Source organism: Xiphias gladius, chromosome 23 (assembly GCF_016859285.1).
Source record: "Xiphias gladius isolate SHS-SW01 ecotype Sanya breed wild chromosome 23, ASM1685928v1, whole genome shotgun sequence".
Lineage (NCBI taxonomy): Eukaryota > Metazoa > Chordata > Actinopteri > Istiophoriformes > Xiphiidae > Xiphias > Xiphias gladius.
The window spans coordinates 22,229,332-22,255,891 of record NC_053422.1 but is presented as its reverse complement, the minus strand read 5'-3'; the positions used below and the strand labels follow the sequence as shown (position 1 = coordinate 22,255,891).

The window sequence follows — 26,560 nt, the reverse complement described above, 5'->3', positions numbered from 1 at the left end:
TGCTTTTTGTAGTTCAAGTGAACTGACTCTTGAGAGATCAAACAAGAACACAACCAATCATTAGAACAATATTACTGACAGTAATGTACTTATTTATTTCACAAGAACTTTGACACAACTTTGCATTTAGGTCGGTTTGACAAATCTGGCTCCCCCCATCTGAACAAATAAACGCAGCAATATAAAGCTTTCTTTTAAACAAGATCAAAATTCATAACGAGCAGACATTTTAACCCCTCTGATAGAAATAAAAACAACATACATGAAAGCAAGATTTCAGTAGTCGAAAAAAACAAAAAACAAAAAACGTCAAAGTACAAAAATATCTTAACATGCTTTGCTTGATAATCTGTACATTGTTCATTTGCAGTACTGGAGTGCACCTACAGTAATGTGTACTACACTATTACAGTGAGCAGTTTACAGTTAAAATGAAACAAATATTCAAAAAGTCAGTTGCTAATCTGCTTCCTTAAACAGCAGAATATTTGTGTTTACATGCTCATCTCTGCGGGTTCAGTAGTCCTATCATTTACTCTGTGCACTGTTTAGACCAGTAGACAGTTGATTTGCTTTTGCATACATTTTGGTTTGAATGTATAAAGTCGCCTTGTCTCAGATCCTGTAGAGTTAATATCACATGATATTGTGTAAGAAGTTGAAATAACCAGGGGGTGTAAACCATAGGGTGCCGATCATCCACAACTAACCACCGGTTATTGTATTGTAATGACTCCAAAACCCATCGGAGGTCACTGTGGTGTGCTGAGTGCCTTTATTTCATAATATGCCCTTTGGGACTGAAACAGCGCTACATTGCCATTTGAACTAAACTTTGGGCAGAACAGGATTATTGCCCCTCTTTTCAGGCCAGACTGAAATCTTGAACCCAGAGTGCCTGTGAGTAGCAGCAACCATAAGGTGAGACAGCATTTGAAACAGGTGTTAGACAAAATTATCTAAACATTTCAAGGAAAAGGACTTTAGGCGATAAATCTTTGCAAACACCAAATGCCTAATGAATAAAGAAAGTGTATGGAAGACCATAGTAAACAGCACTCATACTTGCACACTCAGTTTACATTGAATTGTTCAGAATTGTTCTTAAGTTGTATTTAACTCAAGTAATATAGTTTCTGTTCTCTCCAATATTAAATTCTTTCTGTGGCCTTGGAAGCATCACTTGTGTTTTTTTTGTCACTATCTGTGTACAGCATTATGGGTTAATTCTGCTGTCAAACAACAGACATGACAGTGACACAATATTCACATTGCTGTTACTTTCAGAACTTCTTTCACTGGGTAAGAAGCAAAATGTGCTCAGCTACAACACACAAAGTTTAACTAGTATGTATGTGGGACCAGGAAGAGTCCACCACACGACATGCAAACAAAAGTGCAGGTCAGCCGTGTAACCCGAGCAAGACGTTTCACTTAGGTTAGCCAATAGGCGAGTTACTTGGTTAATATAAAGGTAGTGTTTGTTCAGCGGCCGTGAAGCTTCTGTGGCCTCCACCACACGCTACATTTGCTCAGGCAGCAGAGTAGACCGCCTCATCCGAGTCTGGATCCCTGGTGCTGTCCTCGCTGAGAGGTGAACGACAGCTCAGGTCTGCGATCCCTGACTCCTGGTCGCTGCCGTTGGAGAGGTTGGCTTCGGATGTTTGGTTCAAGTCTTGGGGCAGGAGGATCAGGCTGCTGTCTGGTGCTTTCAGCTGACAGGGGCTGCTGGCGATGAAGCCCCCAGTGTAGTCCTGAGGGGTGTTGGCCACAGTGAGGTCATTACTAAGAGCCCACGCTGTGGGGCTCTTATCAAAGGTGGTGGCTTTCTGGGTGACGCTCCATCGCTGCTCCTGCTCCAGCTGAGCAATTTTCTATTGATATTGTAAGGCACGAGACTACAGTCACCTTCTACAACTAGGAAAAACAAGGGACTAGCATTTTTTCTCATGAGACATGACTTGCAGAAAGAATTCACAGGTGCTGCCCTACCTGTTTGTGTGAGGCCAGCTGCTCCTCCAGCTGCTGCGTCTCCTCTTGGATGGCCCTCAGGTAATCCTCTATAGACTGTCGCGGATGCATCCCTCGGTCAAAACGGTTGTACAGGCCTCTCCAAAATCTAAACAAAGCAAGTTCATCCGTCAAATAAACCCTCCATTAACCCCTCTGCCTTCCCCTACAGTAGTTTCACTTTTAGATTGTGAGCATTTTTCTGATAATCGGAGGCCAAGTATTCTGCTGAAAACTGTATTTTTAACATGTGTGCACTAGATTTCAAACTAAGTTGTATGGTAGCTGCTGTTAGTGACAACCTACTTAAAGCAGTAGGGGGCAGTAGATGGCCGGAGGAGCCCCTGAGTCTGGCTGTGGTCTGGCCTGTACAGAGGGTTGATGTAGTCTGCACGGTTTGCCCATAGATAACTCCACAAAGAGTGAGTCCTCTCGCGCACTCTGTGTGAATGTCAAATGGCAGATAAAGACAGGGAACCATCAGTTTGTTTTTTTTTCTGTTTTGTTTCGACAATAAAGTTGTCTCAACTTGTACAAGGCCAGTGCTGTGATATACTGCTGGCTGTCACTTCTCTTCAGTAGTCAGTCTTCTCTCAGACCAGACGTCTGGGCTGTGAAAAAGAAAAGAGGCTGATGGTAGCAGCAGGTTTAAATCTCACCCCAGCTCCATCCTCTCACGCTGGTTGTTGCCAATGAAGTTGCCATACTGGCAGGAGTAGATGTGGCTGTGAATGGTGATGAGGAGCCTCTCGTTGAACTCAAAGGCACAGGGGAACTGCTCCATCAGCTGCCACACGCACTCCAGGAACTGATCAATGATGGGAGACACCTCTTTAGGGTCTCCGACCAGGTGGTTGCATCTGGAGAAGAGGTAGACAAAGTTAGATCAAAACAATACATCCAAATCATAGATGCCTTGAAAGTTGTGTTTAGAGTCAAACCTGTGAGAGAACTTGTGTCCAAATGAAACCCAGTCTCTTTCGATGAGAACCTAAGTGCAAAAAAACAAAAAAAAAGCCCTGAACATTTATGTACTGAAACAGAAGGAAGACTAACATTTTTGTACATCTTGAATTCCAGTATGTCACGATTAAAGGTTCAGACATAGTGCACGGTCAATCCCTGCAGAATGGCTGAACCTCCTCACCCTCTTTGTGGGGTCATTTTCCTCTGACTTCAGGGGCAATTCCCAAAAGCAGGCCTCTGTATTATATTTATTTTCCATAGTGGCTCTTTTTGGATTCCAAGTTAGCCTGTACAAATCCTTATGATCAAAGAAACAGGCCTCAGGAGCTCAGTGTGGTCTCCTATCAGCTAAAACCAGATTGTAACTTGATATATTAATATGATACAGAGTGTACCAAAGGGGTTTATGTGACATTCACAGTCGCACTTCTAAGATGCATTTAAAAGCAAACGGGAGGGATTCAGTATCTACCATGATTCCTCGGAGGGTCCTGTAGTAGGGATCCAGCACCACGCAGGCCACTGAACACACCTGGGCCGTACGGTCCCAGCCGTCTGAACAGTGAACCAGTACACTGACAGCCTCCTCTGCAACAGCCTGCGCACGCTCAAACAAACACATAAATACAATGTGTGTGCAGCGCCAGAGCACATTCAGGGTGTTAATGGTAAATAAAATAATCATCGTTCTTCCGTGTCAGACAGGGTTGTGAACTGTAAGCAGAAAGCACCAACCACTATTTGATCGATGTGGATTTCTAATGTCAAAAATGTAACCTTTTGTTACCAAAAATGGGAACAAAAAGTGGGTCTTTTTAAAACTTGCAACTGTCTGTGAAAAAATTTGGCAATTCTTTTGCCTCTATGATGGATTTTAGTTCAATGTCAGTGCATTATCAGAAAAGATGTTTTCCCTTTGACACCGACTCGAAAAAAAAGGAAGAAAATTTTTTTTAAAAAGTTTGTCATACTTTAATCATGTTGTAGCTGCGTTAGAAATATTTCCGTATGAAAAAAATCATCTAGGTTTCCTCCCAGTTATCCAGAAAATCAAATTCAGTAATTTGCAGTAAATACGACACAGATTGTCTCAGTGCTTTGAGGCAGAATTGATCCTTAAAAATCGTAATGTCAGTTTTGCTAATGTTAAAGATTTTCTTTGGAGTTTTTGTCCACTGTTAGCGCTATAGAGCAACATTTTTGTGGGTGAGACCCCAGTGTTTATATGTTGCACATGAACGCACATGCAATGCAAGACAAATTCCTGCTGCTGGTTTCATGCAATTCCACTGATCAACAGTTGGAGGCAGTAACGTGCCAATAGATGTAGGAATGAGCCAATAAAGGAAAAAAAAAAAAAAAAAAAAAAGTGCTAGCAAGCAAATGTGCATGTCAACATTTCATGATTTCAAATATTTTTAAAAGACATTTGTCATATCTGAGATGTTGTAATTTCTCCTTTTTCTACCAGTTAAAAAAATAAGTTACAGAAATTAAAACACATATGGCTCAACAATGAAAATGGCTCGAACAGGACTGTGTCAGAAATAGGCCTGGAGTTTACGCTTTTGTTGTGCTTAGATTGTATCACGTTGCTATATGATTGCTGCCTGGTGTTGCTGTTTTTATCTGATATGAGAAGTCTGACACAGTTGGTTACGATATTTTATCAGTAATTAAAAGCCCCAGGTTAAAATGGCATATTTTGAGATTGGGGAAAACGTCCAGTTATCAGAATTTCCTGTTGGGCTGCATACAACTCCTGACTGCCAGTTGAACTGACTGACCCCAACCTCAGCCATGTACTACCTAAAGTATTTGATTGGTGGAGCCTAAGAGCAAGTAGGAGCCCAAAGTCTCCTAATCGTATAATAACTCAAAGTGACAGTGATTTTTGGCAACCGAAGAATCATACTTTTTTTTTTTTTTGTTGACTAAGCAGAGTTTAATAAAAAATTTCTCTGCAAAGACAGACAATATGTGTATCACACATTGCATGCAGGGTACAACACACGCACACACCTAAGCTAATATTGAATGCAGTGGTGAAGCAGACAGCGGGGATTAACCTCCAGACTGACCTTGGCGATGAAGATGCCTGCATCCAAAACAGCTTTGATGTGCTTCAGCCAGCCTGAGCTCTCTAGACCCTCCAGGAAGTCGGACATTGAGGGGGAACGCAGCTCACAGACTGCAACCACAACACAGCTGTCTCACTGACAGGAAACATGGAGCATACCTCATTCATTTTACTTTATTAAACCTCACATTCACTTTCATTACAAAGACAACATCTGTGACAGTGAATTTATGGGGGAATCTGCGCATGGCCTGGGAAAATGTGGGTCACGTGAGCGTATTTTGTTTTCCAAAACCGTTTTCCTTCAGCTTCTCATGTGATGGTTCATTTGGACCCCAGCCACACTTTCATCTACCACTTTAGTCCAGCCTGAAATATCTCAACAGCTATTGGATGAAATGCCATGAAAATTTTGTAGAGACATTCGTGGTCCCTAGAGTATGAATCCTAATGGACTTAGTGACCCCCTGACCCTTCCCCTAGTGCCACCAGCAGGTTGACTTTTATTTGGGTCATAGTGAAATGTCTCAACAACTATTGGGTGGATTGAGGCAATTAAATAAAGATTCATTCCTGTGCCATAACGCTTCCTGCATTATGTTTGTTTATCTTGTAAAAAAAGAGTCTAAAAATTATTTTTCCATCATCAGGGTTTTACATAAATATTTGCAAGTTCACTGAGAGGCCAACTGACATGAACCCGTTTCTCCATGGCTGACATTTTGCTGAGGACAGTTTATCACATTAACACTCATAATTCAGACACTTTTAGAGAACTGTGTGAAAACATCTGCTCTGCCCTCTGTCGTTGAGGTGCTGAGGGCGGGGACAAAGTATTTTTTGCTGATTGTACATCAGTTTGCTGACCTGCAGAAGCGCTGTGCGGCCACTGATAGGAGAGCGAGCGGGTGGACAGGTTTATTAAGCCTTCGGTTTTCTTACACTTAGAAGAGTGTACTTCCACTTAGAAAAAACGTTTGAGCTAATTCTGCCAGGCAGGGGGTCTACTAAACGTTACTGAAGTGTGCTATTGGGTAGAGAGAATCAGGCGGGCTCTGAAGGGTAGGTGCTGTCTCCAGCATTTAAAGACTTCCCTTGCACTGCCAGGGGGCAAAGAGTTATCACAACTAAGAACAGCTATAACTTTTCAGACTTGAAATCACATCATTCTCACGCCCTCGGTCTCTCTTTGGGGGATAAGATCCCGGATTGTCCGCTCTGGGAAACCAAAATAGCTCTGAAATAAAATCCAGATGGATTCAAAGTCTTCATAGGAGCACCCCTGCACAATACCAAGAAATTCTCCTGCGGGCTCATTTGAGGTCTGATTGCAGCACAGTCCAGTCTGCATGAGTGCATTTGAAAGTCACAGGAGTAGCATGGGGTCCCGCTCTGCTTTAGTAACGGAAGAAGTAGCAAATTAAAACAGATGATGCCAGAAAATATACATTTCGCTCCACAAACACTGATGTGGTTAGACATTTCTGACACAGTGATGAATGCAATGCTGCCCGCTCCAAACTGTTTTTACGGTAAATAAATCTAAAATCAGTGCGAGAAACTGTCTTAAGAGGACATGATAATTACCTTCTAGCATTTTTTGTTGGCTGTTTCTCATAACGTGGATGTTCTCGATGCCGATGAACTGGAATTTAATGTTGGAGTAGTTGTCTTCATTTTCGTAGCCTTTTCCTGCAGCTCGGTTTGCAATCGCATTCAGCTAGTAAAACATGATTGTCAGTTAAGAAAGTTTCAAGAGCAGAATAAAACAAAAGTATGGTTTTACACAAATCTCCATTATATAATATTGATCAGGGCTCAGCTAGTACAGAGCCAGGATGTTTTCAAGTCTTTTGCTGTGAACACATCCAGCTGGCAAAACGCAATATGGAAAACAAAGCCCACCTGAACATACAGCATAGTACTGTAAGATTTGTTTTTTTCGCAGGCCGTTCCCTAGGCACAATGGGCTCACCTTAGGCCTGGTGTCCACCACATACATGAAGTCGCTGCGGGGATTGGACCTCAAGATGGCCTCCAGCATCTGTTCATCCTCCAGGCAGCGAGCGCTGAAACCTGACAGGGGCTGGCTGCTGCGGCAGATGGCAGCCTGGGAGGAGGCGAGAGGCAGTCAGGTTTCATGCAGGAATGTCTCCTAGTCTGACATCGTCTGATTTTAAGTCAATTATTACGTTGCACAACATTTTAAACATAAATTCAATGTAAGAATCGGGGTCAATACAAATTCACAGTACTTTTTCTTTCCTTGCATGTTCATTTTAAATGAATCCGCCGCACAGCTTCTCATATCTCCATTTAGAAGCCACAATGGAAAGCGCCAGAGATTGTCGTGCAATTCTCCCTTCTGGCTGTTTAGGCTTATTCTCGATTCAAATATATGGCTTTCAAAAAATGAATACATGCGGCTGAATTGTAGGGAATGGTTATCACTCATGTTTTGATGCAATGACAGAATGGGCATCTGAACTTCTTTCTTCTTCCCATAGTCTCATACTGTCATGTACCTCTGCTGTGCTGTAGCAGAGGTATAGTATTAGAGGAAAACCCTTAACCCACATGATCAGTAGGTCAGTCTCAGCTGAATAGGTACTGGTCCAATAGCTTGATGTGAACTAAACTACATTTGGAGAACCAGTTTAATAACAATCTTATGTAATACTTCAGACAAACAGTATATCATATATCCTATACCTGGGACAGAGTGCTCTCATACTATACAAAATTAGAAACCAAATGCAGAGTCTGGTGCTACTTCTGTACCATCAGAGCAATATAAGTCCTATTTATTTTATTTCAGGCTTTTAATGTCTATATCAGATGTACTGATGGAAAATAGAATGGAGAGAAAAAGAAAAATTTAATAACCTGACTGTTGCTAATTGTTAAAAATGGCCGGAAAACATCTGCAGACAACACCAATAACTCAACAGCAGTAACTTAATGTACTTTAGGGGTTTGTGACTTTCAAAACTCACTCTCTGGATAGCAAGACTTTCTGGCTGCTTGAAGAGGAAGGGTGGTGCTGAGGATGACCGGCCAAGCAAAGTAAGCAAATACGAAGTATTGTAGCTGTGATGTTTTGCATCCTAATACATGAAGTCCTCTACCAGGTTCCAGTTCACACCATTCCTTTACAGGGTCTGAGTCTGACAGATCATCTCTGTCAGTGTTGATGTGAGTCTAAGAAATGTCAGAGATGCCTCCCGCCCTTGGAAAATAAAGAGATTATGCATGCAGTCAACTCACATGATTTTCTTTGGAGTAGTACGACAGAGTGGGAAATCTGCCTCTGCTTCTGAACTTGGAGCTCCCCACGATGACCGGAGGTGTGGCAGACTCAGGTACAAAGAGGTCAGCCGGGTAAGTGTCACTCACCTTTAAAGAAGACATCACAAAAGTCTAAGCGACTGCGATGTCCATATTAGGATGAAAAAGTACAACTGGTCTTAGATGGCGGCTCACTGACCTTGTAGTGTTGATTGACGGAGGAGAGTTTCCACAGGGAGTTTGGGAGTCCCATTCTGCTGTAATCGGCCTTGAGGTCCAAGAAGTCCCATTCCCGCCGTCTCTCCTCATCATCAACGTTAGGCTTGTAGGAGAAGCAGTACAGCTCCGCGTAGCTCTCTGTAAGGCACAACACTGGCTCACAGCTGAAGTTTGATGATGTGAGAGGTAGACAGACCAAAGTGTTTCGCAAAAGCAGAGGAGATGAAAACTAGAGCCTGAACTATGCTGAATTTTGAGGCTGACACTGACACTGATATTTCGAAGTAAACTATTTCTCATTATAGTGTATCAGCAGATTATTCTGGAGGCAGGATGTTTCGTCCAGCACTGATACTGATGCAGCTGTAAAATAGCCGATAAAAGATGATAGTAGGGACCCCGTGACATACTGGCTGGACTCTAATGCAAGCTACGTCTCTGCAAAATCAATCAATCAAATCAATCCTTTTCTGGCCTTTTCATGCCACAGCTCACCTGGCTGGGAGAGACGCTGCAGGGACAGATGAACATCATGGCATTCCCGCTCTTGGGGAATGACAACATGAAGAACCTGGAAGTTCTTACAGTGGATGAGCAGAGCACACCCCGAGCCTGTTGCGGCTTGTTTCTCCACGCTGAACACCAAACTGTGAAGCACCTGAGACAGGATAAATGGAAGACAAATGGACCTTTTTACGATGCCATGGCATCCTTTACCACGTGCAGATGGAAGACATGATGCTTGGATGCACATAGTGTATTATCTGTGCTACACTGTGCCAACAGCCTGATGCCTACCCATGTTTCATTGCGCACTCCGGCCTCATTCTCCACGAAGATGGAGTGCGTGGCCGTCAGGTAGAGGGTGCCCACCCTGCTCCTCTTGGGGGAGACTCTGTCGAGCAGCCTGACATTCTCCACCTGGAGGAGGAGGACGAGGACGAAGAAGAAGAAGAAGAAGAAGAAGAAGAAGAAGAAGAGCATCAGCAGGAGCAACTATTCATCTGGCTTTGACACAGCTGTACGCAGGTGCTGACTGCACCAATGCACCAACACACCCGGCCGTCAAATGTAGCTGACGGCGGCGGCAGCAGGACCTTGGCTGCCTACGTGGCCGACACAGCACACGCCCTCTACATCTACATGAAGCCTGTGTGTTTGGTTAATAATCGGAATTAAAACTCCGCGCCGACTGTGAGCGCGCGTGGCGGTTTGTGTTGAGGTGTCACTGGGGGTGCAGTGCGGACGTTCACGCTAACCACTGCGGCGAGATCCGCGGTTACCTTTGGTAGTCGGATGTGCTCCATCGGCAGCCGAGAGAGACGAGCCGCAGCTTCCCGCGACCACTTAACCCGTCACGATACCGCTACCAGCGGTACAACATGTGCACAACGGTGTCGCAGCGCGTTGTGGGTTAGATTAACTGGCCACGGCCCGTCCGTCGGTGGCGTTCAGGTGAACCGCGCCGCGGCATCGCTCTTCCCTGAGCTGTCGTCACGGGAGGTGCACCTCCGGGTCCTAGAGCCCACCGGGTGCCGGCCTGCGGCCGGAAAACTTAATGATAATGGGGATTTCAGGCTAATGAGCACATTTGTTTACCGAGTTGTCATTTTGCGGCGTATTCGCCGCGAAAAGTAAGTAAATTCCGGACTTTCACTGACCCCAGGTCGTCCACGAGAAAAAAATGCGTCATACTACACATCTTAGCAGAAATAGGTAATTACACAGTTCGGTTAAGGAAGTGGTTTATTGATAAATAAGCTAGCTTAACATTGAGCAAATGATGGCCAGAGTAACCTTGTTAAGAAAAAGATGTTTTTACAGGAAGGATAAAAGTTACTCCCACTGTCAGGGCTCTGGTTTTCACTCCGGCCATCCCATTAAGACACAATTCACACCTGGGGTGAGTCCATCTAGCTACCTGTTGTGGACAGACCCTGAGCCCATACCCTGGTTCAAAGAGGGTCTCGGGGTGAATCTCTGCAATTTACATGGCTCACTATGTAAAAATGGATTGAAACGTCTTTGCAAAAAGTTTCTTTGGTTTGTAAACATCCAAGAGCCAATTGTAGACTCTAGATACTGCAGGCAAACAACAACAACAACAAAAGTCTTAAAGATGCTGCACAGTAGGACGGGTGTTGTTATTTATTCTGGCTGAATAGATCTGCCGAGGTTCATGTTGGATGAAACTTTGCCTTGAATCACTGTGAGGGGGTCACCAAAATGTTCTACTGAGAACGATAAAGGTAGAAATCCCAGATTCACACGTATAACATAAGTCAACAGGAGACTGAGGCAGTCAGGAGAGGAGGTCTACGCGGGCAACGTCAGTGGAAACCACCTGTGGGGATGTGACATGGTCAAACCTGGCATCATCCACGGGTGTGTGACCAAGTAGGCCAGCAGAGTTCATTTAAAATGTTAAATTTATGGGGTACAGTGTTGTACTTTCTGGCCCGGAGCGTAAAATAGTCAGAGCGTGAAGCTATTTTGAGAAACTCCCCTGTGCAAACACAGATGAATCCCATAAGATTTGAAACTAGATGCACACGCATTTTATCTGTACACCCACACTGTAATGTTTTAGTTTATCAAGTTATTCTGACATCTTCATAGTTTTGGCTAGTCATTCCAAACTTACAAATGTATGTTTCTACTGTATTCTGCAGTATTTTGCACAACACGGAGCGGAGCGACCATCTGTTGCAGGACAGTAGACAGAAAAAAAAAACCAAAACAATAAAAGTGGTTAGTTAAACTAAGCAGAAGTGATCGATTTAGTGACGCCTGGCAGCCCTGCTGCACACCCGATCCTGCTGTGCTGCATTCAAGAACCCAAAAAAGCTTGATATTCTAATGATTATAAAAAACGGTTTGTATCAGTCAGATAAAATAACTCGCCCCTGCTGAGATGAAAAACCATATTATGTGCATATACTAATATGATGACTTGATGACTGAACCGATATTTGTTTATGAATGATATCTGTTTTATTACTGGTACATGTCTTGTAGGAATAAATACCTCATATAAAAGACCACAAACGATTAAAAATCAACATGTGTGTGTAGGAGGAAGGTTTTGAACCAAATATTTATTTAGAGTTGTAAACCTGTGAAACCCCCTGTGCACGTCAGCCAGTTTTACTGAGACCCACGTTTTATCGTTCTCAGTGAGGAATTCATTTTTGGAAGAGTCATTGTATCCCAAGGGACTTGGAATAAAGTTAGCCTGAGGCCTGAGGCTCAAAAGATTCTTGGATATCACAGATCATACAATATATAAAGGAATCTGTTTCTGTTGCCAGATGTGTCAGAACAAAAGATAGATAGTGCTGATACACAGTATATTACTCCAATATTAAAGCTATTCACTCACATTCAAACATTTGTCCAGTCTAGTTTCCTAAATCATGAAACTACCATGATATTTTTGCAAATGTAGTTTGTTTTTTTGTCATAGTCAAAGCCACCACACAAAAACCTGCAAGTATTGTACTGTACAAGGCTTGTAAACTAGCCAGAGACAGGAAATCACTAGCAAGGAGAGGGAAACTTACCTGGCGACAATCAATACATCCGTAGATAATGCTTCATCCTCCTACCTAATAAAAAGAGTATTAAGTCAAACTAAGAACAGGTAATGTCTTTAGGCTTCAGTCCCCAGACTGTTCTTAAAATGTAATATGAAGAGGCTTTGTACCATTACACTAAATTCGGGCGGTACAACATTTAAACCATGGCTTACACTGGCGTCCTAAACGTAAAAATTATACCTACTTTTATACTTATTTGTCTTTCCATTTTTTCAGCTTAGTGACACCGAACAAGATAAAGTGGATGAGGTTGATTTGGGTTTACATATCCAATCTAGCATTGTCAGCATGTGATGTTGGACAAACTTCTTGGATGTTATTGCTGTTCTTTACCCTAAGGCTTTGTCCTGTAGTTCATCCAGTAGTACAGTGTTCTTACAGTTAACTTTGGCACATAAGACTGTTAGATTTTTGTCAAATTGAGGTCTGAGTATCTTCCTGGCCCAACAACTGCTGTTTTTAAACCTGAGGTCACTCTTGCTGTCTTGATTTTACATGTGGCTGTTGTCTATCTCATCAGTAATTGTTCACTCTAACATTTCCTGGTGACACCAGTGTTAACTGGAGCGAGCAGTCCCGCTGTCAGCAAGGCAAACACCACTCAATCTGTTGACCATATCCACGTTTTTGAAGCTAGGTCACGCAGCCATTGGAGGGCAAATGCATTCAATTGGCTTCACACAATTAGCGCAGGTCAACAATGAAATACGGTGAGTCAGTGACTCCTTTCCATCCTTTCCATGGTTACAGTGACAACCTATATGTGAAGAAGCTTAATGCCCATTCCAAAAGCAAGTATTTTTGTCCTACAGGAAGATATTATTATTATTAGAACAAAGTAAAAGTGTTATGCTGTGAATTTTGTCAAAAAAATAAATTTGACATCTTTATAAGTGCTATAAATTTAAAAACATGTTGAAAGCTCCTTCCATGTACAGTATATTGCAATTCATATGTGAATATACAGCAACAAATACGATTTGCTCCTAGTTGTAACTTGGTGGGCATGGAAGGTATATAATTGTATTTGGTATCCAATATTTCAAATTACATTAGTGTAACTGATTCACCAGCTTTAGTTTTTTACTCCAACTTGTTCTTTGGTGAACTATAGCACTTTGTTAGAACATGACTAGCGAAATAAAAAAATGAAAAGGCTTACAATTCCACTGTGATATATATATATATATATATAGAGAGAGAGAGAGAGAGAGAGACATAAATATAGATATATATAGATATAGATATAGATGATAGATGATAGATGGATAGATACCTTTTTTTTCTTCGAAATTTTATGCTTTTCTGTCATTTGATGGAAGCCATATTGTCCTGTCAGTGTAAACTTTTGGCTGTATTTGTATTAAATGTACATATATGTACTGTAGGTCCTATTGTAGATACGTACGTGTGTGTGTGTGTGTGTGTGTGTGTGTGTGTGTGTGTGTGTGTGTGTGTGTGTGTGTGTGTAAGTGTGTGTGTGTGTGTGTGTGTGTGTGTGTGTTTAAGACAAACAACCAGCATTTACAGTAGTGTCTCCAGTCAGCCTACCATTAAGGAGAGCATTTGCTTTCCCATCAGCATGCAGGTCAGATAATCAGCCTCTGCAGCCAAGATTTGGTGGGCAATCAGCCATGATATTTGGCTGGCTGGCTGGATGGACAAACAGAGAGAACTGGCTGTTGTCATGCTGTCAAGTCTCTGGTCTGTGGGTTGGACAGTGTTTCTAGGGGCCAGCTGCCACCTTCCCACTGAGGTCTTAAGCTGGTTTGAGCTGGTCTTGACAGAGACATTCTCCGCTGCAAACTCAACCTTAGTTGTAATTCGCAGGCAGTGTTTGGCAGAGAAAACAGACTTTTTTTTTTTTTTAACTTCAAGAGCTCAAACTTGTAACTGATGTTACAGTAGAGAGTCCAAGCTTTTGGTGGTGTACCACAGCGCCTTGTGAGCTTTGTTATTGATTTAGTAATGTCCATGGGTCCAATAGCTCAGGGAACATTGAGCAATACCTGTCTTCCATTAAAGGGACTTAAACTCCCAGTGCTTTAGCTCGTCCACCCTTCATTGACCAATCAGCACCCATGCTTTTAGGAGCACTCCTGTGGACTGCACTGGGTAAACACAAGTGTCTGCCTCAGTGTTTGTCAATGCCAGTTGCCTAACCATTTATCAGAAGTCAGTAAGCATCTGGGCAGCTGGGATCTGTTTGACCTGAGCGTGCATTAGATGTCACAGTTTCTACTGTCAAGATTCCTCCTTTCCTCATCTCTGTTCAGCTGTGTGATCCCATGTTGAGAGCTTATGGTGCAATTTTGCCCCCACAGAGTAAAACTGCAAGCATGGAGGTGAAACACCCCCACCCTATTTCCTTGGGGTCCCCTCCTCCCTTCTTGTCTCCCTCCTCAGGGGACATCATTCCCCTAGCACGGGCGGGACTGGAGATTGAGTCTAGGGGCAAGGCGAGGGGAGATCCTATGAAGAAACACTGGGGAGAGAGAGGGGAGGAGTAAAAATACTGCTCTGCACACTGTATATGCCAGCATAGTTAATTAGTGTTGAGCAGACCGGTGAAGAAGAGGTTCGAGGCTGCAGTTCATGGGATCAGTAGATGTAATTTGACTTTTACCTGTGCTTCATGTGCAATTGATCTGCTGAGGCACTCCCTGCAGAAGCAAGCTGGAAGAAAAGCACTTTTGACAGCCTTCTTGTTTCTGTGCCTGAACTTGGACCAGTCATATCTACGCAGAGTCATTCTAACAGGTAGGTGCGTGCCTGTTTCCTGTCATGAAATAGAGAAAATGTAACATGTTTGCTACAGTGGTTGTGCATAAATTTAGAAAAACTAAATTTAGTCAGACATTTGCAGTAGCTGTTAGTTGTTTGAGAACCAGCAGTCTGCAGAGAAATTCACCATTTTCAGTGTAAGAAATGTGCTTCATGTTGCTGTCATTGTGCAATGTGAAATATATATGACAAGTCTGGAATGATCATGCATAATCACAGTTTACCTGACAACCTATATTACTGCAGTTTGTATTGTAATTTTTCCAAAACTGGGCTTTCACTTGTCAAAATCTGATCCAGGTCTCTGTGATTTCCAGTTTTTATCCACTATATCCTTGGAGACGCTGTTATACAGCCAGCATTGTAATGTTAATGAGCTGTCACATCCAAAACGAATTTCTCTTGGTCAAAAAATTCACACTTAAATGGAGATCAGTTTATATTTGGACGGTCGTCAGTGTAAATTTACGGTCATAATCATCAAAGTTTAGGTTCAAAGAAGGATCTTTAACTTCAAAAGCAAGCTAGAAACTATTCATTGGCGAGCAGGCATATTTCATTCCTTTATCATATTGTATTCATGCAAATATTTTAGGCAGCATCCCCTCCCATCCTATAAATGTAAAGAGGCATTTTAGATACAAGACAATGAAAACAAAGAAGACTTTGCAGTTTCTCTTTTTATGTCCTTTTTTATGTAATTAGTAAAGAGAGCTACTGGAATGTGGTGCATTCATGGTCTGCTTATGAATGCAGCCCTTTGAGTACTTAGATCTGCACTATAACCCCAAACAATAGATTTTAATGGGATACTTACTGTATGGACTTTACCACGCTATAGCACTTGGCAGCATTCCTAAATGCACATCATAGTTTGTAGGGTTAACATCCCTCTCAACAGTCCTAACCCCACCTTTGTTTCATCTTCACATGTTATTCAACTGACTTTTCAACATTTTTCAATGAGCTGCAGGAGCTGTTCAGAATGCAAAGCAGGTGGAGCTAAATCAAACGGTGCTCAGAGACCTGTGATTTCACAATTCTTGCACCTACCGTTAGATGTTAAAAAAGTGCAAATATTGACATGCTAAGATAAAGAATAGTAGTGACGATTGGATGAGTGTACCAGCTGATTTTTTTTTTTTTCCACTTGAGAATTTTTTCAAAATATATTTGACATTATTTCTTCTTTATGTTAGTGTCTGCACTTTAGAGGCCCTCACACTGCATGCACACACATTCCAGTGCACTACACATACTGATTCATCCCACCAAATTACCCACTCATTCCCTGTGCTCTGATGTGGAAGGTGACAAGACACAGCATGTCTGGACAGGACAGTTCACAGAAGACTCATACACAAAATTTTATAAAACTGTTATTTATGCAGTAAAGTAGGCCAGGGTTTAAGCTATATTGGTATTTTCAGTCTTTTCTTCTCTCACTCCCTCTGTCAGAAGTTGTCAACATGCTGGAGCAGGTTCTGTCATTTGGCCGCTCCCTGGTGCGCAGAAAAGTTGTCGACCTGAGCAGCCTGGAGGACTCTAAGCTGTGCCGCTGCCTGGGAACTGTCGACCTAATTGCACTGGGAGTGGGCAGCACTCTGGGCGCCGGTGTCTACGTGCTGGCCGGTGAAGTGGCCAAGGGAGACTCTGGTCCCAGCATTGTCATCTCGTTTCTGATTGCTGCCCTAGCCTCCGTCATGGCCGGTCTGTGTTATGCTGAGTTTGGGGCCCGCGTCCCCAAAACAGGCTCTGCATACCTGTACAGTTATGTGACTGTGGGAGAGGTCTGGGCCTTCATCACTGGGTGGAATCTAATTCTCTCCTATGTGATTGGTGAGTCACTGAAAATCTTCTGATTCAGATGTTACTTAAAGAAGATGCTATGTCGTCATGGTGGCTGTTCTCTGTTTTCTCACAGGTACCTCCTCAGTTGCCAGAGCTTGGAGTGGCACATTTGATGAAATGATAGGAGGACACATAGAGATATTCTGTAAAACCTACTTCAGCATGAACTCTCCTGGTCTTGCTCAGTACCCAGACTTCTTTGCTGTCTGCCTGATACTTCTGCTCTCTGGTAAGGCAGCAAATAAAGACTCATAAAACTCAGGTCAATGTGAGGCTGCACACAGAAAGAATTGAAATTAGGATTGGTACATTATGTTTTAAACAGCCAACTTTCTTGAACCACAGCTGGTATAATCAAATTAAAAGAGATGTTTAAGTAAGTGGTTAATGGGGCAGGGCACATGCACCCTGGAGGCCAGGGTTATGTGAGTCCACTGGGAGCCCAAATTCACCCTCTTCCTTTGTATGAAATTCCCTGATAATTTTGGTTGTCTTCAGCATCACCCTCTTTCCCACAGTCACAGCTGGGAACTGCCCAGTACAACTACAGTTTCTTTACAACCTCAGGCAACTGAGAGGCTCCACTGTAGCAGCTGAGGGTTTAGTACCATCAGTAGCTGTTGGTGATTGAGAGTACACCATATTAATTTCTTGTGGTCAGCTTCATGACGATGCAGGGACTCAAATGATTCAAAATGGTTTATGACTGAAATCATGCGTTTTATCTATCAGCCAGCTAATGCAATGGTTGCATGATTTCAGTGTGACCCAGGAACAACCCACAAGTGTTTGGATGACAGATGTAGAACTTGCAATATCTATTCATCAAAATAAAATAAACAAAATCATTCCTGTATTTATGAAAACTAAAAGACAAATAAAGGTTTGTAACTGGGTCCTTCATTTGATGTGGTCTGAAACGCCTCAGATCATTTTCGGTGGCATTTATCCTTTTAACGTTTCTCTCATTAATGTATTTATTACACACAGTTCCATCAGGTTTGCTTGGAGATGTGCAGATTTTCAATAATTAACGTTAAAAGGGCTCAAACAAACTTTACCCGTAACATAGCGTGTAATGTCATTTCATTGCTGAGAAATTTTGTTACAGGCATTCATTTACCCCTCAGGATAAATTGTAATAACTCTGGTGATCCTTCCCCTTGACTTTTCACCTAGTGTAATCATCAGGTCAAAATTTTATTCTTGGGTTAATGAAAAAATGTATATAGCTAATGTTAGCATGCTACCACACTAAACTGACCATGGTAAACCGTACACCCGTTTAGCATAAGCATGTTAGCATTGTTGTTTTACTTTGTGTTTGTGCAGGGCTCCTGTCATTTGGGGTGAAGGAATCAGCCTGGGTCAATAAAGTCTTCACTTCAGTCAATGTACTTGTACTCCTGTTCGTCATCATCTCCGGCTTTGTCAAAGGAGACACATACAACTGGAAGATAACTGAAGAATCCCTTATAAATGTCACCATAGTTAGAAGGTAATTTATTCATCTGCTAACATAACAATTATATGTCTGTACAACTGATTGATAGCCAATAAATGAGAAGTTCACACTATGCATCACAGGTACAGTAAAACATTTAAACTTCGCTGGTGTAAACCCCACACATAGTGGATGTGAAACTAAAGCCTGGCTTTTTGGACAGGTATAAATTGGCTGAATGCATAAAAGAAAAACATTCAATGTCATGCTTCCCTAAACAAGGCAGTAGGCAGCTTATCACCTATATTTTTATTCCAAGTGTTGTTATAAAATAACAGTTTACGTGTTTCAGGAACTTGTCGGTCACGGCCAATGTGAGCAGCGATTATGGAGTCGGAGGATTTATGCCCTACGGCTTCAGTGGGACCTTGGCTGGAGCTGCCACCTGCTTCTATGCTTTTGTTGGATTTGACTGCATTGCGACAACAGGTGAGCCCCTTGATAGATTGTGATTTAGTTTGATCTAACTTCATTGTAAGCTAAATGTAAATATATTTGTGTGTCTGTGTCTGACAGGTGAGGAAGTGAAGAACCCCCAGAGAGCCATTCCCATCGGCATCGTGGTGTCACTGACCGTGTGTTTCCTGGCGTACTTTGGTGTGTCAGCTGCGCTCACCCTGATGATGCCCTACTACCTGCTGGATGAAAAGAGCCCTCTGCCCATGGCTTTTGAATATGTGGGGTGGGGCCCCGCCAAATATGTGGTCGCTGTGGGTTCACTCTGTGCCCTCTCTACCAGGTAACCAACAGTTTTAACAAGATATGTTTTTGTAAAATAATTTGAGAGCAAAATCATGGCAGAAGAAATTATTTAGATGTTGGTTTTATTGTATGTGAGTCAGCAGAATTTATGACTTTAATTCCGGATTGATGAGCATGCCATAAGGGGGTGAATGAGATCTGGTCTAAATTGTGACCATACATCTCCATCTGTGTCTTGTTATTGGATTGATTCCTGTCGCTTAATGGGACGTAGTGGGGGCAGTGCTTAATTCTCTCTGTTTTGAGATACCTGCATGTCTTTATAATATACTATTTCTAATTAAGATATCATAAGTAAGGTGGGCAAGTTTGTCTCAAAATGATATAGTGGTGTGACTCATTTCTGTCTTTTTTTCCTGAGGGTTTCAGTTCCCCTACGGTTTTTCTATCAAAAAATTCCTGGTGGATGTCAGTCACCAACTCATTCCCTAATCTGCAATCGTGCGTTATATTAAATATGATTCGAATCAATCAGATGGAATCAGTTAAACCTTGGATAAGTAATTGCTGCAGTTGTTGTTTACACTGGCTGCCCTTTGGTAGTTTTGCAAACTTTTAAAACCTACTGGAACCTTACTTTCAAACATGAAAAAATGACTATGAAAGACATCAGTGACGTTTAATTGTCGTCTGACAGCACCTCCATTAGGTGTTCCACTCATTTAAGTTGATGTAAATTGATGGAAGATAAAAGGGTGATACTATGGGATCATTACCAACAGGAAAGAAAGACACTCATTGATTTTAATCATGCTCTGAAGCTTTAAAAGTGCGACTGTAGGTGTGTGATTGTGTGTGTGTCTGTGTTTGGGGCTCTTGACTAACGTGTTGGCCTTGCATGTCTCTGCTGTCTCATGCAGTCTGCTGGGCTCCATTTTCCCTATGCCTCGTGTAATCTATGCTATGGCAGAGGATGGGGTGCTTTTCAAAGCCTTAGCCCGAATCAATCCTAAGACGAAGACCCCACTTATTGCCACTATGAGCTCCGGTGTAGTAGCAGGTGAGAGCCGGGGAGCGTCCAAGTGAGATCATTCATGCTAATCTTTCTCCACCAATCAACTGTGAAAGACACAGTTAAGGATGCAGATGAATGTGTTGGTTCTTCTGCCTCTAAAATTTCATGAACGGCATTCATCCCTTAACTGAACCACTCTATTAAACTTTCTGCTTTAAATTATCCTTTTTTTGGGAGGTTTTCCATCCTTACATGTGTCGTTCTTTCACAGTTGTACAGGTGTCATGTTCTCTTTCCTAGACTGCCCTCAACTTAACCATGAACCCTCTTCTCCCTAGCCTGTTGGGCTCCATGTTCCCTCTGCCACGTATTCTCTTTGCCATGGCACGAGATGGTATTCTGTTCAAATTTATGTCCAAAGTGAGTAAGCGCCAGTCGCCTGTGGCTGCCACCATGGCGGCAGGTACCACTGCGGGTAAGCTCCTGAGACAAGGACTCGCCTTTCGTGGGGTTGTATCGTGGCCTTGTTTGGGGTTTTCAATTTATATCTTTACACCCGTCGTCAGGTGGTGGTGACTGCATGTTAAACTTGGTGATGGCGTTTCTAAAAGCATGTGACAAAACCATTACACTCATTATTAAGGATGTGAAGTATTTTTTATTTATTTATTTTTTTTAATTATCTTTTGCTCACCACTTCAGTCCACAAGTCCATCTGGCTTTAAGTCGCTTTTTAAAATAATAATAAAGAGAGAATTAGATACTTGAAAGCAACTGACTACAAGTGCTGTGTAGTTGAGTAGCCATGCTAGCAGCGTGGCTTTAGGAATGCAAAGTCAGTCGGTCAGGTGGTCCATCACTTTGTTTCAGACTGAAATATTCCAACAATTATTAGATGGATTGCCATGTAATTTGGTACAGACATTCAGGCCCCACCTCATTATGAACTGTAATAAATGTGGTGATCCCTTGAACTTTCATCAGGCCAGAATTTGAATTTGTCCCAATACCTCTTAATTGTAGTATTAAATGTTACTCTTCAGGCTAAACTAAGTTGGTGAACATTATACCTGCTAAATATCACCATGTTAGCATTGTCACTCTGCATTTTACTGTAGCATGTTACAGTTAGCATTTATTTCAAAGGACCGGTGCAACCAAGCTCTGCTTCAGCTGCTGCTGAAGACTGTAAACTATTAGTCTTGTTATTGATCTAATGGTACTTTTGGAAATGTACAGAGTAGCCTACAGTTATGCTTGTAATTCACAATCAGACCAGTTTTTCTGTTTAACCTTTTTCTATTGAATGATAATCACAAAGAGCGCTTTTACATATAGGAGAGAGAGGTGTAATATAGTGGGTGCATTTATAATGAAAGTGTTTTAGAATGCCATTTTAGCCCTTTCACAATAATGAAATTACGGGACACTTTTTTCTCACAGTAGTCTCCAGCTACTTTGGTACTTTTAGTTGAGTAGTCTTCAACACAATTCTCTCGCTTCCATTTTAGTCTTTCTACTCTAATACAAAGGACACTCACACACAAACTGGTATACACCAGTCTAATGTAATGATAAACAATCTGGTCTTTGGAGACTGTTGTGGTGCTCATACAGTGTAAAGAATGTCTACTTCTAAAGCTCTCCTGCTCAGTAGGATCCAGGTGTCTAGTACATAGTAACATCCTGCTCACTGTACTAAGGGGTTGGAGCTAAAAGACCTGCAGGGTGAAGGACCTGGTGAAGTGGCTGGAAGATATGAACCCTGGGAGGGTTCACCATGCACTAAACACCTGACAGTACTGTTCAGGAGAGCTTTCTTTGTTGTTTTTGTTTTAACATAATGTTGTGAGGAGCAGCAGACATACCACTGCTCTGTGTTTGAACTGTACTGCTGAGATCAGCTCCATATTCAAGTCTGGTGCTGAGATACAAGAGAGGAACACCACAGTGTATCTCACATCAAACGACACATGGTATGGAGATGATTACAGCTGTCAGCCAAGGGAAACATTTACTGTAGCTCTTTTGTGTCTTGTGAAAACATTTCTGCATGAAATTTAATTTGCATCTGTTCACGTTGATGTGTTTTTTTTTGGATGGTGCATCTGAAGAAAGCAGCTTTCCCATTTATAATTGCAAGAATATTATTGTTGCACTACTGTATGTGGGTGTAAATTAATGTTTTTATGTATTTAAAATGATACCTCTAGTAATCAGTAATGCCTACTTCTTATATATGTTCATGTAAATGTGAATGTATTTGTGTTCATTTTATTTCTTTTGCTTGCTGTAGCCATCATGGCTTTCCTTTTTGACCTCAAAGCCCTGGTTGACATGATGTCCATTGGAACTCTGCTGGCCTACTCGCTGGTCGCTGTGTGCGTACTGATTCTCAGGTGGGTACATTGAAAGAAACCAACAAAATGTAAAATAAATAAATAACTACATTAAAAAAAAACTAAATAACTACTAAGTAAAAAACTAAATGAACAACTAAATATCACTCAAAGGAAAACTTATTTGTGCAGTATGATCCCACTGTGAGCCCACAGGTATGATTACCCTGTTTGGGAAACGTACTCTACACCTCATTTTGTGGCATCACACTGGTGATGTAAGAGCTGTGAATGCTCCCACTGTATGAACGTGAAGTGGCTGCTTGAGTGAATGAAGGTGTTTACATAAGTTTCTGTACTTGCTAAACTCTACTTGCTGTATACCTCTGTTGGTCGTACCACTGTGATTCATCACCACAGCCACAGCAAACACTGACACAGTGTTCCTTCCCTGGTTTAAACCAGCTTTATAGGCCTCACTTGTTTTGGAAAAACACATCTTAAACAACAATTTCACCATGTCTATATATATATATATATATATACATATATATATAAACAAATATACACACACACACACATAGTACTTTAGTACTTTGAGATCCTGAAAACGCTGAGCAAAGTGCAGCTTTTCAGGCTATGAACCTTAGTAAAGCAGCAACTTATGACCTTTAACCTTTGTTGCCTCTGCCCTCCAGATACCAGCCAGACTGGGCTTTGGAGCGGCGTGCATGTACCAGTGAGAGGGACTACTTGTCCTCTGAGGAGGGCGAGTCAGACCTGACAGAATCAGAGTCCCACCTCAACATGTTGAAGGATGGCAGCTCCACCCTGCAGACTGTCCTGCATCCTCCTGTCTCACCCTCTGAGCATTCCTCCGGTGTAGTAAACATGTCCATCGGTGTGCTAGGTAGGCAGGCCACGTTAGCAGCTTTTTATTCGTGCTCCGTCCCAAGCATTTGTATTATGTATTGAAAGACTGCAACATTTGATTATCTGTTAAAATATGTATTCTTACACCACAGTGCTGGTAGTGTGTGTGGTCAGCTATCTCACCACATACCACATCAGCTCCATTCTTCTTATGGAAGTTTGGATCCTGGCATTGCTGTCTGCGTGTCTCTTCATCTTCAGCGGCTGCGTCCTCATGGTCTGCAGGCAGCCTCAGACTAGCAAGAAGGTCTCCTTCATGGTGCGTAGAAGCTCAAGAAGTCCACCGTTTTCACACCAAGTCCTGCGTTATGGAATGAAGTTGTCCCAACTCAGACAGTTTTTGTGTGCTTGTTATCATCACAGGTCCCCCTTCTGCCATTTCTGCCCATTCTGAGCATATTTGTCAATATTTACCTCATGGTTCAGCTGAGTGGAGATACCTGGATACGTTTCTCTGTGTGGATGGCTGTGGGTGAGTGCCTTTTAAGTGCAGGTCCAAACAATCATGAACAGCCATTGCAGCTGTAGTGCAATCTTTTGGGACACATGCCTATTTGATGGGAAAACAGCTCCATGAGGGTGGGTGAAGTGACTTCCTGTAGTTTTGTTGTCTCTGAGGTTTCCTGTCATTTTTACATTTCATTTTTTGTATTGACTAAACCAACCAGACATAGCATGTTAATTAGTGAGCTTTAGAGGTGCTGGCAGATAAATTTTGTTTGGACAAAGCCAGCTTAGCTTTTTTGGCATTTCCAATCTTTATGCTAAGATAAGCTTACCAGCTTCTGGCTCCAGCTTCATATTTAATGGACAGATATGAGAATGGTATCAGTCTTATCTAACTCTCAGCAAGGAAGCAAATATTTCCTAGAACGTCCAACTATTCCTTTAATAGCCTGTGTTTTTTGGTACCTCATATCTTTTCCAACACCCCTTTTCAGGCTTCCTGATCTACTTTGGCTATGGCATGTGGCACAGTGTGGAGCGCCAGCGCCAGCGCCAACTTCAGGGTCCTCTAAACAGCAGTAACACTGCCCAGGAACACAGCAAGACCAGCAGGGAGAAGCAAGTTGGCATGGGGGCAGTAGGAAAAGACCAGGAGTGTTTCATCTTCCCAGAGAAGACCAGCCAGTGTTAAAGTTTACCAGCTCATTCACAGACTCTGTGAGGCAACAGATGCATAAAAGCACACAGCAGCTCTGCCTTGATGCACCTGTATATACTGCTTCACCATGTGTGCTTCAGTCACGAACACATTCAGTCTGCGAAGGCAGCATCAGTATTCTCTATCAGTGGAGCGCTCTATCACTGTGATGGGACCTCATCCCGTTGGTCCCATTGTACTTCATGGACAGCGTGGAGGCAGAACTGAACAGACAGGTAACACTGGAGAGTGATGTTCATTTCCTTTAACACTGAGGCAGTCATGGCAAGACTGCACCAAAGCTTTTGTGTTTCATTATGGACTTGAATTTTCAGTGCACAACACACATTTTGTCTTTTCTGTCAGTTTTTTACATTTTTAGCAGATTTGTACAAGTGGATTTTTAGTCTTTGAAATCTGTGTTATCCATTTAATGGTCCAGAATATTACTAGATTTTGATACATTAAATATATGTAAGTATTGTGAGTAATGTTAGTTTGTGGTAAAAGCACTCATATTTCTCTTACATAAGCTTACTAAAAGGAAGAAGGACCAGTATTAGGTTAAAGATGTGTTGTCCATTGTAATAGTGTTGAGCTATTATGTGCGTAATTGTTTCATATGCATACGTGTGAAATTGTGATATCTTTATAAAAAGATCATAAAGACACTGCCACATTTAGACCAATGTACAATAATTCAAACACCGACTGAATTTATAAGTCAGTGACCTGAAACTAGGCCAAATGCTAGTGGAAAAATTTCAGGCTTCTGTAGGTACTACAGCATGTAACAAATCATTTCTTTCTTTACTGTAGTTAGTGTGATCTCCGTAGCTGTTGTGATGGTTTTATACAGCACAAGTTTACTTTTTTATTGAATATGAAGGTTGTTATTGAAACACAACTCTCATCCAAGAGTATTTGTAGTTTCTTTTTTCACTGTTAGATTATGACACTGTATTTTCATCTGTCTGATAATTTCGTGCTGTTTTGATACAGTTGCAGACTTGCTGTTGATATAATCTTCATGAAATGATTCCGTCGTAACTACAGTATTTTGCCACTTAACAAGAAGCACAACAATTAATTACAATTAATTACAAGTTAATTGTGATACGAGAGTATTATATAAGAAAAGGTTCGTTTTGCCACATAATTTAGATGAAATGGGTATTTTTCCAGGTTTCTTCTCTTTGTCTTCAGTGCCTTACTTCAAAGACTGGAGTCTGTGTTGTTTCATAACCGATCTGAAGAGACTTTTTGAAGAATCCGAGCTAACATTCTTTCCTCTGGGCTTTTAGGGGCCACCTGCGTTTTTCTTGTACTATAAATTGTAAGGCTCAGTGAGCTCTAGTTTACAGTAGAAACTTGTTTGCTGTCACTTTTCCAGAGGTCAGATACTGCGGCTGTAAGATGTGGGTAACTGATTGATCAGGTTGATTGATGTGTGTGGTGCTGTGGTTTAAATAAATGTGGAACAAATTCAGAACCTGGTGTCAGCAGGAGGGAGGTGGGCGTTCTACCAGACTGTACCTCTACATTAACAGTGTAGAGTCTTCCAGTGAAGTTACAGGGTAAAGTACATAGAAGTAACCATGATGTCATAATGTAGGGGGACTTGTTAGCAACTGCACAAATAAAATAAATGTATTTTCCAAAAAGACAGTGTTAAATGCTTCATTTTTTTTATTACTGCCTTAAGGAGGTTATGTTTTCTGTCCTATTTGTCTCTCAGTTGGAAGAATATTTCAAAAACTATGGAACAGATTTTAAGCCATAAACCATGGAAGAACTGATAATTATTACTATGTTTTTTTTACTATGCAGCCAATTAAAAGTTACTCTATATTCTTGCTCATAACCTCTGAACTGACACTTTTTTTCTTTTTTCTTTGGTTCCTCACATACCCGTCCATATGGGCCACCACTGCTACAAATCCAGACAAAATAGTAATTTTTTTTGGGTTATATTTCAAACCTTTTTCCTATAACTGGTAGCAAATTCTAGTAGTCATGGCCTGTTTGACATGGATTGTTGTAACTCTGGAACATGTCACTAAAATTTAGGTTTTCTGACTGATCCTGCAAAAGGAGATGGCATTCAAACAATAGGTGGGATCACA

The 26,560-nt window shown here is 41.8% G+C and overlaps 2 protein-coding genes across 4 annotated transcripts; one reads left to right on the top strand and one right to left on the bottom strand.

Moving 5' to 3' along the window:
* Positions 1-1,188: 1,188 nt before the first annotated feature.
* Positions 1,189-10,037, bottom strand: mtmr7a (myotubularin related protein 7a). The gene is made up of 14 exons (XM_040120458.1): positions 9,847-10,037; positions 9,362-9,484; positions 9,059-9,221; positions 8,544-8,701; positions 8,324-8,452; positions 7,032-7,166; positions 6,644-6,776; positions 5,058-5,167; positions 3,449-3,574; positions 2,952-3,001; positions 2,670-2,870; positions 2,317-2,451; positions 1,993-2,119; positions 1,189-1,874 (listed from the first exon to the last, which is right to left on the bottom strand). Exons 1-14 carry the CDS (start codon positions 9,868-9,870, stop codon positions 1,533-1,535), a joined length of 1,956 nt encoding a protein of 651 aa, XP_039976392.1. The 5' UTR covers positions 9,871-10,037; the 3' UTR covers positions 1,189-1,532.
* Positions 10,038-14,049: 4,012 nt separating this feature from the next.
* On the top strand, positions 14,050-26,063 carry slc7a2 (solute carrier family 7 member 2). 3 transcript variants are annotated; one of them, XM_040119064.1, is made up of 12 exons: positions 14,050-14,922; positions 16,408-16,785; positions 16,871-17,026; positions 18,130-18,295; positions 18,594-18,730; positions 18,818-19,040; positions 19,924-20,063; positions 22,315-22,417; positions 23,056-23,267; positions 23,383-23,549; positions 23,654-23,762; positions 24,232-26,063. In XM_040119064.1, exons 2-12 carry the CDS (start codon positions 16,416-16,418, stop codon positions 24,426-24,428), a joined length of 1,980 nt encoding a protein of 659 aa, XP_039974998.1. In that variant the 5' UTR covers positions 14,050-14,922; positions 16,408-16,415; the 3' UTR covers positions 24,429-26,063. The 3 variants fall into 3 exon arrangements, with proteins under 3 accessions (XP_039974998.1, XP_039974997.1, XP_039974999.1); XM_040119063.1 differs by having other exon boundaries at positions 16,405-16,785; XM_040119065.1 differs by lacking the exon at positions 19,924-20,063 and adding an exon at positions 20,357-20,493 and having other exon boundaries at positions 14,051-14,922; positions 16,405-16,785.
* Positions 26,064-26,560: the final 497 nt, after the last annotated feature.

Excerpts from the sequence above, each read along its gene's own strand:
- mtmr7a (XM_040120458.1), bottom strand. The coding sequence starts at position 9,870 with ATGGAGCACATCCGACTACCAAAG. Across the intron at positions 5,168-6,643 it reads CCAACAAAAAATGCTAGAAG|TCTGTGAGCTGCGTTCCCCC; the intron begins GTAATTATCATG and ends TTGTGGTTGCAG. Across the intron at positions 1,875-1,992 it reads AGCTGGCCTCACACAAACAG|AAAATTGCTCAGCTGGAGCA; the intron begins GTAGGGCAGCAC and ends CAATATCAATAG.
- slc7a2 (XM_040119064.1), top strand. The coding sequence starts at position 16,416 with ATGCTGGAGCAGGTTCTGTCATTTGGCCGCTCCCTGGTGCGCAGAAAA. Across the intron at positions 18,296-18,593 it reads AATGTCACCATAGTTAGAAG|GAACTTGTCGGTCACGGCCA; the intron begins GTAATTTATTCA and ends TACGTGTTTCAG. Across the intron at positions 23,763-24,231 it reads CTCTGTGTGGATGGCTGTGG|GCTTCCTGATCTACTTTGGC; the intron begins GTGAGTGCCTTT and ends ACCCCTTTTCAG.